At 33.0% G+C, this 13,087-nt stretch overlaps 1 protein-coding gene and 1 long non-coding RNA gene across 3 annotated transcripts; both read left to right on the forward strand.

Annotated features, from left to right (window-relative positions):
* The first annotated feature begins 2,455 nt into the window (after positions 1-2,455).
* On the forward strand, positions 2,456-3,571 carry LOC106110511. Of its 2 annotated transcripts, none has more exons than XR_001226094.1 (3): positions 2,456-2,698; positions 2,777-2,948; positions 3,113-3,571. It is a non-coding gene; the product is annotated as an uncharacterized LOC106110511 (long non-coding RNA). The 2 variants fall into 2 exon arrangements; XR_001226095.1 differs by having other exon boundaries at positions 2,456-2,564.
* Positions 3,572-4,450: 879 nt separating this feature from the next.
* On the forward strand, positions 4,451-12,375 carry LOC106110510. Its single transcript, XM_013292369.1, has 8 exons — positions 4,451-4,568; positions 7,194-7,217; positions 7,804-8,009; positions 9,377-9,509; positions 9,880-10,044; positions 10,640-10,809; positions 11,161-11,267; positions 12,127-12,375. Exons 1-8 carry the CDS (start codon positions 4,523-4,525, stop codon positions 12,230-12,232), a joined length of 957 nt encoding a protein of 318 aa, XP_013147823.1. The 5' UTR covers positions 4,451-4,522; the 3' UTR covers positions 12,233-12,375.
* Positions 12,376-13,087: the final 712 nt, after the last annotated feature.

A 13,087-nucleotide genomic window follows, 5' to 3' on the forward strand; every position in this document is an offset into this window, starting at 1 on the left:
TTGCGCTAAAGATGGAATTTTACGAAAATATTTTTATTTGTCTATTTATACTAAATACAATAAAGCGTAAACACACACTACTTCGAGGCGTAGGATGTCAGCAGGTTCACAATATTTTTGAATAATTATTTCTTTAATAAAAAGCCCCACACTTAGACATGCTTTAGGCTATATATTTTCACTGTATTAAACTTAGGAGGTAAACAAGTTGGAAAAAAAACCTTCATGTGGGAAAGGGACCATAAACTACAAGCTGCCAACATTAAAGAAGAGAGCAAGAAGCAAGGTTATTATGGTAACGGTAATTTTCTCATTTGCCTTATCTATCCCGCAAAATCGTCACTAAGGGTCTCCCTTAAATCGGAAAAATGTGTCATATATTTCTATCATTAATATGAATACCAAACGTATGACAAAGAATGGATTTGGAGGCTTTGTGGTTGACAATACGTTGAATGTAACAAGGTTATTTAGTCGGATCTAGTCGTAAGCCCGACCTGTGAATCCGGAACGCGAGGTCATCGTGTGAAATAAATGACGAACGTGTCACGTATAGACTTACGACATACTAAACGGACAACGTATTTTCAGAAACCCTGAATCTACAGAAGATATTATTTTCAAAGGAAAATCTTTCATGAGCGTGTATTTCGGATTACATCATGATTATAGGAGAAATTGTTATTTTAAAAGTGTAACGTTACATCGGTATAATTAGCAATAACAATTTAATTTAATAACAACCGAGTTGGGATCAACTTCAAAAGCCTCTAGCTTATTAATTAAGAGCAAAGGAGTTTCTAAGAAAATTATAGGCTGTCGTATTTTGGTATAAAATTTTTGTTGGTAATTTCGTGCACGTGTTTTGTCTATATTATATGAAAATGCAATGTTTTCGAAAAAAACATACCGTTAATACCCTTAATCAGTATTCAAGTAAAAATTAGCATAGATAACGGTCTGATTTATAGCATTCGGAGCTTCAGAACCCCACTGACCTAGGAAATGGGTCGGTTGATTAATTAAATTGATTGTAGATTAGGCGAGCTCCGATAACACATGCCAACGATGAAAAAGCTTTTGCAATAAGCTTACCATATCCCTCATGTTTTTTAATTTTCTGATATTTTTTACAATAAACGTATCCATATGTTACTTTCTTTTCCCTAGATCATGTCCACGTTTTCTCAATTATCGGTTGATCCACTAAGAGCCCGCGCACACCTTTGACTAAACTATCGCACAAATGTTTAGTGGCGCTTTGATTTCTAGGACCTTATACAGATACAGAAATAATAGATGTGCGATACTCGTAATTTAGTCAAAGGTATTTGTCCGCTCTAACCATCAAATTCCACTCCCGTAACATTTGCTCTACATATTGTTGGCTATACGCAGAGTATGAAAGTTTTTACAAGTCGCTCGACAGTGGAAATAGTATTAATTTGGATTAGAAAAAAGTTGTCAACAGGATCTGGCGGATGACTTTGACAGATTGGGAGAGGGAACAGGATCTGGCGAGTGCCATCAATCTTACAGCCTCCGGCAATCGATAGCGGCCCACTTTGTTACTTTGAGTTACTTTATCAGACTGTGTCGTTATCTAGCAAAGAATAACTTATAATTTGTATCAAAGATTAAATATAACTCGCTTAAATCCCTGTGTTGGGACAAAGTATGACCTTTTGTTTATGTAATGGTTTATGTTGCCAATAGATCAAAGATTAATACTTTAAGTGTGCCAACTAGATTTTGCAACACACTTAAAGACATTTATAAAGGATGTAGACAGGAATTTCAACCTTCTTTAGCATTACAAAAGGTTATTCAGTAACCAGTTTTCGTTAAGCAATATTGCCTATTGTTATACTCTATGGTTTCCCATCATCGGGGCTTAGCTGCCAGTGACGTTTGGGATTTGCCGAGGGTCAATGCTGTGACCAAACAGTGCCCGTGCTTATGAAATAAACAAATGGCATTAAAGTTTATAAATGTGTCACAGTATTTCGTAACAGATCCCGGATTGAAAATAGTTTCGGTGTTGACTTACTAAATTTCATATAGAAAAGTATTTGAGGAAGATAACTTTTTTTCGCGTTCAATTTCTACAATTTTATGTCAAATTTTCCCTATTAAATTGCTTTATTTTAACGAGTAGCAACAAATACCTTAACTTGTCTATACTATTATAATAAAGCGTAAACACACTTCTTTGTTGCCTAAGATGTCAGCAATTACAGTATATTTTTGAATAATCCTTTTTTTAATTAAATGCCCTACACTTACGTCACGCTTTAGGTTATATATTTTCAAACTATTAAACCTAGGGGGTAAATATTTTAGATAAAAAACCTAATGTGGGAAAGAGGCCATAAGTTGCTGCCAACGTCAAGGAAGCAAGATTGCCAAGGTTTGTCGCGTCATGTCAATTTGACATTTGCTATTGATAGTTTGACAAACGTAAACAGTATAAAATTTTCATAATTTCATGCGGATGGGGCCGCATGGGAACCGCTAGTTATAGATATAATGTCTGAATGAAACCATTGTCGTCGCTAGAAGCGGTAGGAGGGTAAACCTTTCTAAAAATATGAAATAGTTAGAAAAAAAACTACTAATAGCTGCCCCCGCCCCTAGACCTAACCAGTCACGAAATGGGTTATTATCTCTATTTTTTAAATGAGGATGTTCTTAGGACGTAGGTATCCATGTCTAAAAAACTAGGTTATTTCAACAGATGTTACGTCTTTTAAGGTTATGTCATGTTCTGTTTTAGATTATTCACGGCCAAAGCGATCCAATTATCTAAAAACCGACATGTAATGGATATTTGAACAAATGTTTCAAAACTTGTGTTTGCTTTCTTTGTATATCTTTACTGAAGGACGCGGCGCTGGGGACTCAGCTAGGATTTAGGCAGTAAATAAAATAAATAAAATCAAATCAAGGTAACATTGCCCTCTTTAGCTTATCGTAAACTTATGTGCAAGTCATAGCGTCGAAATATTTTTCTCTCCCTGTCGCTCACACTTATTTATTTATTATAGTAGTTAAAATGAATTATTTTGTTCATTTTGATTTATAAAAATCAAACCTTATCGTTTTTCTTTAGGACGGACGCCAAGTCGTTAAAAACACAACGCCTGCGTGGCGCCAATTCAAGAACATTTTAAATCAATTTATTGCTATATTATTTTACAAGGCGTTGCTTAAAGATCACAATATAATTTTAACATATGGAAAGCAGAAGCTTGGAAATTCGACACAATTAACATTAGTAGAATTATCGTTGTTTATCTAAACCTCCTTTTTGTAAACGAGTTCTTAACATTAAACTTCAGAGGGGGTAGAAGAAAGAAGATTTATAATATGAAGATTAATGTTGACAAACTGAAATGTCTTAAATACAATAAGATACAGCGACTAACAACTAAATCCCAAAAGGAGGATATCAAGTTTTAAGAAAAACCTATACAGTAATTTAAAATGATACAGGCATCTTTTGTGAAATAAGGCCTACTACTTACGAACAATTGCAAACTTAAAACTATTAATTATTTTCCTTGTGTACAAAGTGTAAATAAATAAATGAAATAAATAAAAACACATTTTTCTAAACAAAACATTTAATGTGAAATTTAATTTTATCAAATACCTCTAAAAAAACAATTTATCGCCCTCGTAACAATTAACAATACATCTAACTATTTCGGAAAGCATTAAAAAGTGAAAATTTGTAATAGACGCTATAATTTTACTTTTATTTAAATTGCTTCCGACATATTTACATTGAAATGTGTTATTTAGTTTTACGAATGGTAGTCATGCGGTACATAAATGTTTATCGATGTTTGCCGTAGTTTTATTATTTGAGGTTAACGAGTAAAAAACGACGCCTGTTCCTGTTTAAATATAAGTTTAAATTAATTTTTTATACAAGAGGCGTAGTTATTTGTATAAATCATTCGCATAATGATAACGGAACGTAATTTCTCAATATTATATTTTTAATTATATTTTTTTATTCCATCTTAATAGATATTATAACATTAGTTCAGCATGTTTATAGAAATTTTCTTATTACTCATTAACTTTGATTAATATTGAAAAGAAGAAAGATATGTATCTTTGTATGTATTGAAATAACTTAAAAACTAATCAGTAAGTGATATGGGCTAAATTTTTCATTTTTATAAATTATCTTGTCTCCGTCTGGCTGGTTTTTAAATATAAATGAAACACGGGTTATAATTATTACTATATTTTTAATTTCACGCGGACGAAGACACGAGAAAAACCTAGTCATTGATAAAGGAAGAAGAGATTTAACAAATGCATGATAGAGCAGTTGTAATTCGGCGTGATAACAACTGCAAATAAATAAATAATTATAAGTTTATTAACTGTGTAGGAAGCCTAAAATCAACTTATAGTCGATAGCAAGGAGCGCGGGAATCAGTCGAGTTGGTGGCGACGCTCTCGCGCGTACTCTTCTGCGGTAAAGTTCTGTCGTTACCTAAAAATGAAATTTGCAATTACCCTATTAGCGGCTGCATCTTTGGTTAATGGTATGTAATTGTTTCGTAATCCTTTAAGTAACTATTCTTTATTTACAGTGTGTTCATTTTTCCGACAAAAAACAGTGTAACTATAAATGGCAAATTTAAATGTACCTACTTGTTAATTTTCTCAAATACTTATATGGATGCAAAAACTACTAAGGATTTTATAAAATACCTCACTTACGCCAGCAAATCCGTCTGCATGAAATTTAAAAAAAAATGTGAGTATGTTATTTGTTCTTCCAGACTCAAGACTTAAAAAGACACAGAACAAACTCTAAATACCATTCATCCATCGAAACTTTCGCATTTGTAATATTAGTAAGATTTTTTCTAAGTACTTATGGATGCAAAGATTACTATGGACTTTGTAAAACAAACATCGTTACGATTTGCAATTCACACATAAAAACAACTTTTCCGTACTCACTCGTTTTCTTAAATCTAACTTCTCTTTATCTCAAGAAACAAGTAAACATAATTATAAACAATACGATTTTTACAATTAGTAAGTTTGTCATCTTATTAATATTGTAAATCCGAAAGTTTGGATGGGTGGATGGATGATTGTATATTTGGAGCCTAAACGGCTGAATAAATCTCTATATAATTTGGCATAGATGTAGAGGAGCTTTCTTTTGTTTTTAATTCCACGTTCCCGTGGAAGTTAGGGTCGCGGGAGATAGCTAGTATTTCATATTTTTCCAACTTAAAAGATAATTAAAGTCAAAACATAAACAATATTATACTGATAAAATATAACAATATAATTGTTTTAAATGAATTGAGAAAAATAACTAATAAATCGATTTATCTTTTTGATATGTTATTTATTAACCGGTTTCCAAAACATCATTCGTATACATGACGTATATCAAGTAGCAATGACCTATATCAAGGTTACTCTATTCTCTTCATTAATAATTATCAAATACACGCTTCAATTCTATTAATTCGATAACAGTCTTACCTCAAATTTTCTCGAATAATCTTCATAGGTATAGGCATTACTAAATATTTTAACAGAATGCGGTCCTCCGCCTTCCGCATTCGACAAGGCAACATCACGAGTACAAAAAAACAGTAATAATAGACGACATTTGTGTACCGGTGTTTCGCACGGTCAGAACAATAATCTTTTTACTGATATTATAATGCGAAAGTTTAAATTGATAGATGGATGTTTGTTAGAATCTGTAGCCTCAACAGCTAAATGGATCCCGACGATATTTCTTCTAGACGTAGAGCATAGTCTGGTAGAACACATAGGTTTATTACTTCATTTTTTTTAATTTCCACGGGAATGGTGGACGAAAGCGAGTCTATACTTTTACTATAATATGTTATAGAGGAAAGATTTGTACTTTGGTATTTTTATATATTGTAATAACGCAAAAACTGCTGAAAAGAAAATCTTTCAACATTAGAAACAAATGCTGAATTTTTTACTAATTTTTAACGTGGACGAAGACTAGGGCAAAAGCCAATAATCAATCATTTCAATTCAAAATACATAACAATGGTTAAGGGTTTATATACACTAATCTATGTGCAAATATTAGTATTAACAGCTAAGTAATGTTATCGTATATTTTATATCGTCGCATGTTATGTCGTGACTGAATCATTTTAAATGACTTTAAAATCTAAACATGTTTACAAATGACCACATGCATGTTCGTTTTATTCGTAATTTTGCGGCATTTAATTCTCAACACACTCAAATAAGACACTGAACTTATTTCTGCCGTTCAATATTGTTTGGGCTAAGCAGAGAAGACCAAAGTTATGTTAATTTTAATTGAAAAGTTTTCAGCGGCGATAATCCTTAAGCCCCCTACTCACCTTCAGTTCTGACAGTTTTAATTGAGAAGTATTGTACAGTTAAATTGTATTTGTATACGAAAAATTGAGAACTGTGCAGTTTAACAGTGTAGTTTCTATTACAAAGTATTTAAAACTGATAATTTTTAAGGACCTGTTCTTCAGCGTCCTTATTCTGCTTATTTACATTCCGTATTTTAATATTTAAAAATTCGATAGCAATACACGTAACTAATTCTCGGAACAACAAAACGAGAGGAAATTGTTTCGTGGAAATACCCTTTAGTCTTTTACCGTTGTTTTTGTTTTTGAATCTCAACTGGTTATATGCATAGTTTTATTTTCCTTCCAAGTATTTGTTACTGCAATATATTGGATAATATCTTCAAGGTACAGTCACCTGCATAAACATGTATACATTTACAAGCTGGTATAGGCTTTCGGTTTCAAAAATATTTGTGCATAGCATGAATTCGGAAGCATACAGCCGTCTGTATGCTTCCGAATTCATACGAATCCGTATTCGTTCATGCATAATTTTGAAAATTAAGGCGTGCAAGTTTCTGAGGCGTTGTAAATGTATACATATTTATGGATCTGACTGTACTATATTTCCTTGAAACTGACAATATTTTGGGAGTATTTTTAGGTCATAGCTTTTGCAGGGTTTATTCACCGAACAGCATCAAGCATTCAAGAGAACAGCAACTCTTCCTAAGCTCTTTTAATCTGAGGCTAAGAGTACATTTGTTAATTTAAACGGAAAATGAGGTATTACACTTTCTAATTTAGTCTTTATTGTTTCAGGTTTGCAATACGATGGTTACAGAGGTAAATTATTTTTAAATACTTTTATACGCCAGGGTTAAAATCAATTTTAATATATCGTGTATTTTAAAATAGCCTAAAACCTTTGATGTTTTCTCGTATAAATTATTACTAAAAATAATTGCTTTATAATATAACAACGTGAAACTGAAGTTTACAATTTTATAACCTAAAAAAGTTAATTTTTGTACTTCATTACGTTTTCATGTGCTAAAACTTTTATTATGCAGCAACATAAAAACGATTTTATCGTAACCGTGTCCCCAGAGGCCAGTTTGAGTGCGCGGAACTGTTATACTGTGCCGTTTTTGCAACAACCTCGTTAATTTTAATTGGTTATTTTATTTGTCAACAATGCCATACCGAACTAAGCTTGCATTACTAAAATTTCCCATATTCAATTTTACTACTTTGTTTATAATTTTGTTCACCAATTGTATCGATCTACCATACAAGAATGACAACGAATTCAAATAGACGTAAACACTGTCTAAGTTTTATATAGTAAGACCCAACGGTTCCTCTGTTTCAAGTCATGAGCTACATTCAACATGCTTCAAGTGACAATAAGGCTTTCTACTTGTTTTAGTGAAATTTGGCTGGTCTGATGCACTTGCGGAGAAAGAATACTTCTTCAGTCTACCACGCTTATTGAGCGAAGCTGAGGCGAAAGGATGGCGACGCACCGAGCGACCGCCTGGGCCATTACCTGAGCTCAGGATGTATTGCTCCACTGGCAAGAATGTCTGCCCGCTGTACGATACCGCCGGGTTCATCGCAGGACTACAAGTCGGCGTGAGTTAAAACCATGTACCGTTGCAAATATTCATAAAGGGAACATCCAGAACGAAACAACAACATACTGTCTACGTTGCCAGTCATTACCGAGAACTGTCTTTTCTTGAATGAAAAAAACATACTGAGTCTGGTGTGGCACAATTTAAGGTCAACTACTTTTCTCAAGATCCTGCCACTTACCTCTGGCTTTTTCTGTTTAAGAGTTTTACCTAAAAGTATAATGCAATAGGTATATATCTATACTATTATAATAAAGCGTAAACACACACTTCTTTCTTGCCTAAGAGGTCAGTAATTACAGCACATTTTTTAATAATTCATTTTTTAATAAAAAGCCCTACACTTACGTCACGCTTTAGGCTATATATTTTCCCGCCGTTAAACTTAGGGGGTAAATATTTAGGATAAAAACCCTAATGTGGAAAAGAGACCATAAGTTGCTGCCAACATTAAGGAAACGTTGCCATGCTTTGTCATCATGTCATGTCATTTTGACATTTGCAATTGATAATTTGACACATGTAAACAATAAAATAAAGTTTTTATAATTCCATGCGGATGAAGCCGCATGGGAACAGCTAGTTAAATAATATTTAACAACTTAAAAGATTACTTAGAATAAACATTCCGTGATGGATGGAATTTTCTCTGTTGCACAATACAAAAGTATAATGTTATTAGGTTACAAAGTATCCATTCAGGCGAAGGACCAATTGACCGCTGTCGTCGCGCTGCAGCGAGGCGTTTATCTAATTTATCTTGAATTGCGCTCGCGAGGGTCGAGGACCGACATCTGGAATGTTCAAGAATTCAATGAATTTCATTCAATGAAAGATAAACAAAGCTGCAATTTGTCATCTTTGAATCCCGACTGAGTCTTCTATTAAACGTTGATCCTAAAGCACGATATATACTCTCAGTTCTGCATGTTGTTTTGTTGAATATATTAGTAGATTTTGTAATTTACTATATTTGCTTTAACCAATCCAACTTAGCTCTAGACTTGTGCATATGATACAATAGTCGAATAGCGGGATTCGAACCCTCAACCGCAAGATCGGTAGTCCAAACCATTACTTTTAAATTTACGTTTCAAGTGAAAGTTAATATTTTGCCTAGACATGTACAGTTTTATTTTAATTCTTATTATTACTTAGAACTTAGCGACTTTAAGCTTGACTTTTGGTAGTTGATCTAACTTTTAGAAAATAAGCTTCCATCTGTAACAAGTAAGGTTAAATATGGAAAACATATGAAGATACTTACGTATTTCCACTATAATATACTCGTATGCTAAACTGTTAATAGAAAATAAAATTGTGAAACTTTTATCGTGCTTGTTACTGTGTATATTTTGACATCAGATACCAGTAGAAGGCTTTGAACACCCTCCGTTCTGGGCCCCGGAGAAAAAACTAGTGAAATGGGTCGCTAAAGCCTCGCATGGAGAGCCAGAGAGGGAGTACTGGACTGCAACACAATTCTATGTCTCGGAAGGTAAATAAATGCCAGTAACCATAGTAAAGTCATAAATAATTTTTTTTTATCATTTATTTTTATTTTCATGCGGGCGAAAATCAGCTCAGTCATATTTAAAACTAGCTGATGCTCTCGACTTTGTCCGTGTGGAATTAAAAAGTAAATTAAAAATGTAGCTTTTGTTACACCTGTTGTTAATTTTTGAAATGCGCCCGGTAGTATTTGAGTTATTTCAATACATAAATAAATACAAATCTTTCATTTTTATAATAGTAGTATAGATACAAAAAGATGCAAAAAATGGAAATCATCATATAATAATATTCACCACCGTTGCAAATTGGTTTTAGCAGGTTTTGTTACATTTTTATCATTCCATAAATTCCAGAATCACTGAAAGCAGGCGCCGGGCCTACCGTAGAGAACGGCGCGACGCTGCAAGATGGCGGCGTGTGGGTAGCTGGCCCCGACGGCCGTCTAATGAGGATACCCAGCACAGAGGCTGAACTCAACACAACCTCGTGGAAGAAACAAAACTGCATCCCTAACATGGGTAAGATGACATGGCCACGCTTTAACTCCAAACTAGGTTAACTTTATGACCACTAAGAGATTGTAAGCAGCACTTAGGTTTCAGTATTCGGCCAACAAGGTGGTTCAGCAATAATTGATAATAGATGGCGCTGACAACAGTTGTAAATTTATTTGCATTAATTTAATTAAAGCATATTTAGATTACTTAGTAAAATATTTTATAAGGAAGTCAATTGTAAATTTATAACTAAGCTGCAAAAATATTATGGATGAAAATTTAATAACGTACTGGCCACCAAGAAAGCTATAGACGAAATTGTATTTAAATAAAAAACAAAGAGGATTTCGGCGCGAAGGAGAGTCCAAGATGTTAAGCAACCAATGCAACAACGTTTTTGTTTTACAAATGCAATTACCATTTTTTGGAAATATCGTTTTTGTCAGCAAATAAAGAAGAGTTTATCAATGGTACTAGTTTACATTTATAGAAATACCTTTTAAAGGCATGTTAAGCTCATATAATTTGAGGTTAAATTCAACAATTACTGCCAATAAATACAAATCACAAACAATAACAGTTTTAGCAGTTAAAAACATCTATTTATATCTTTCAGGTATCCATTACCATTACAATATGACACCGGACCTAAAATGCGAGGATCTGTTCCCCTGGTTCTCGACGACAACGGACACGGACCTCGCCGTCGTCGGCTTCCAGATCATTGGCAGAATACCCAAACAAAATCCTGACTGGTTCGAGAAAGTTCCGAAGGATAGCGCCCCAGTAATACAAAATTTTATACCTTTTATTATAATGAAAATGTTTATAAAAATTGCAAAATGTAAAGTGATATTGAAGGAATTAAATTATAATCGCACTATTACAACGTCAGTCAGTACTTAAACTGCGTTAAAAACGGATTTCGGAGACTTATCACGATTCGAACTTTTAGTTTATCTGCTGTAATGAAATGAAAATGATTTATTTGTGTAAGAATAGATTATACAAGTTATCCTGATATTGAGACATCCATTTAAGTATCCGATAGTTTCTTGACTTGGTAATCATAACTTCAAAATAGCATTCGGTGTAAACACAAACAGGACAGGAGTAGTTAAATATTTCAATTTTCAGGTAACTATTCCATTAGCACCACAATGTCTGTACGACAATGTGAATAAATACGGCGTTATATCTCTACACATTTATTTCATCGATAAGCCGTGGAATATCAAATGCAAGTAAGTGCATCATGGTCACCATACATTCAAAATTAAAATATTCACATTTATATTAAATCTCTTCCCGTCCGGCTTTATCAGCATAAAATTATAAACACTTTATTTTATTGTTTACATTTGTAAAACTTAGAAATGTCTAAAATCAAATGCATAAACAACGAAGGCCTTTGTCATTGGTTAACAATTACCATGGCAATCTTGTTGCTACTGGCTTGTAGTTTTTGTCACTTTCCCGCTTGACGGTTTTTTCAATTTTTTTACCCCCTAAATAACATGAAAATACAAAGCCTATAGCGTGTCGTAAGTGTAGGGTTTTTATTATAAACGAGCTGTTGCCCGCGACTTCGTCTTATTGGTATTAGAAAACATACGAACTATATAAATTACAAAAAGCTACGTATCCCTCGGGAACCGGACATTTCTCGGGGATGAACCTTATCCCATGTGTACTCCAGACTTTGTTTTATATCTGTGCCAAATTTCAATAAGATATGTTGAACCGTTGCAGAATGATCGAGTAAACATTAAAAAACTAAATTAATGAATCCCACGGGAACCTTAACTATTCCCGGGATAGAAAGTAGTCTATGTGTTCTTCCAGACTATGCTCTAAACCTGTGCCAAATTTCATGGAGATCCGTTCAGCGGTTTAGGCTACAAACGCTAATAAACAACCATCCATCCACCTAAACTTTCGCATTTATAATATTAGTATTAGTAAGATTTGTAGGATAATTATTCAAAACTATGCTGTGATTTCTATCATCTTTCATAACAAAGATTGTGTTTACACTTTATTACAACTATAGTAATATAATATTGTATTATCTGTGATAAAGAAGTTAATACAAATTTTCAGAGACGGTGATTCGATCAAAAAACCAGGCGTAGTCGCACGTTTGATGATGAACAGTGCTAAATACGCCAACAAAATCGTTGATGAAGTGAAGAATGTTTTTGGATGAATTTATATTATCTTCTGAACGCCATATTTTACTAATTTGGCGCATTACTTATTACCGACAATTTGTAAATAAAGTTTGCATAATTCTTGTGAGTTAAATCTATGCTTTTGTAAACATTATATATTATATAATATTTTAATTGATTTAATTTGATTTAAATTTCAACTTAAAAGACATTTGTATAAAATGGGATAAATAATTATGATGATAACGAAGAAAAACGAATTATTTTATTATCGCACAAGAAGTACATATCTAATAGCAATAAATTGTTAAAGTCACCTAAAAATATAAAAATAACTGTCACAATTATACTATAGATAAAAACTTATCGTTAACATACCGGATTTTACATTTTACATTTTTTATCGCGGAAAAATAAAATAAATCTGATTGAAATCTTATATTTATATCATAATAATCATTCGATTTGCGTACAAACACTACAAAGCACCGGTTGAATTTAACATAGTTTTGTAATGACTATAAGCCGTATTCAATACGGGTTTAAACGTTAGTAGCAAAATCTCTACGATGCCCCCTTTTACCATACTTTGGAAGGGGAAGATAAGGTTATGTGAGACTGTATAACTTGCTGACTTTAGCGCCCCTTTCTGTCCTAAGCCCTGGGCGGTCGCCCTTTCAATTTCTATTTTCTGCCGAATTCTATAGGATTATTTAAATCATTTTGTATAAAAGTACAATAATAAATAAATCATCTTATAATGTCGGTGTCAGCCAAGGTATCCAGAGATATTTCTACTTAAGGGTTTCCACATTTTTACCATAACAATTGACAATTGAAAGTATAGTAACAATTAAGTAATGAATCTACATTGACTGACACCGACTTCA

The sequence above is a fragment of the Papilio polytes genome, unplaced genomic scaffold (genome assembly GCF_000836215.1).
Source record: "Papilio polytes unplaced genomic scaffold, Ppol_1.0 DF820622.1, whole genome shotgun sequence".
NCBI classification, from domain to species: domain Eukaryota; kingdom Metazoa; phylum Arthropoda; class Insecta; order Lepidoptera; family Papilionidae; genus Papilio; species Papilio polytes.

Excerpts from the sequence above, each read along its gene's own strand:
- LOC106110510 (XM_013292369.1), top strand. The coding sequence starts at position 4,523 with ATGAAATTTGCAATTACCCTATTAGCGGCTGCATCTTTGGTTAATG. Across the intron at positions 8,010-9,376 it reads TCGCAGGACTACAAGTCGGC|ATACCAGTAGAAGGCTTTGA; the intron begins GTGAGTTAAAAC and ends TTTTGACATCAG. Across the intron at positions 10,045-10,639 it reads AAACTGCATCCCTAACATGG|GTATCCATTACCATTACAAT; the intron begins GTAAGATGACAT and ends TATATCTTTCAG.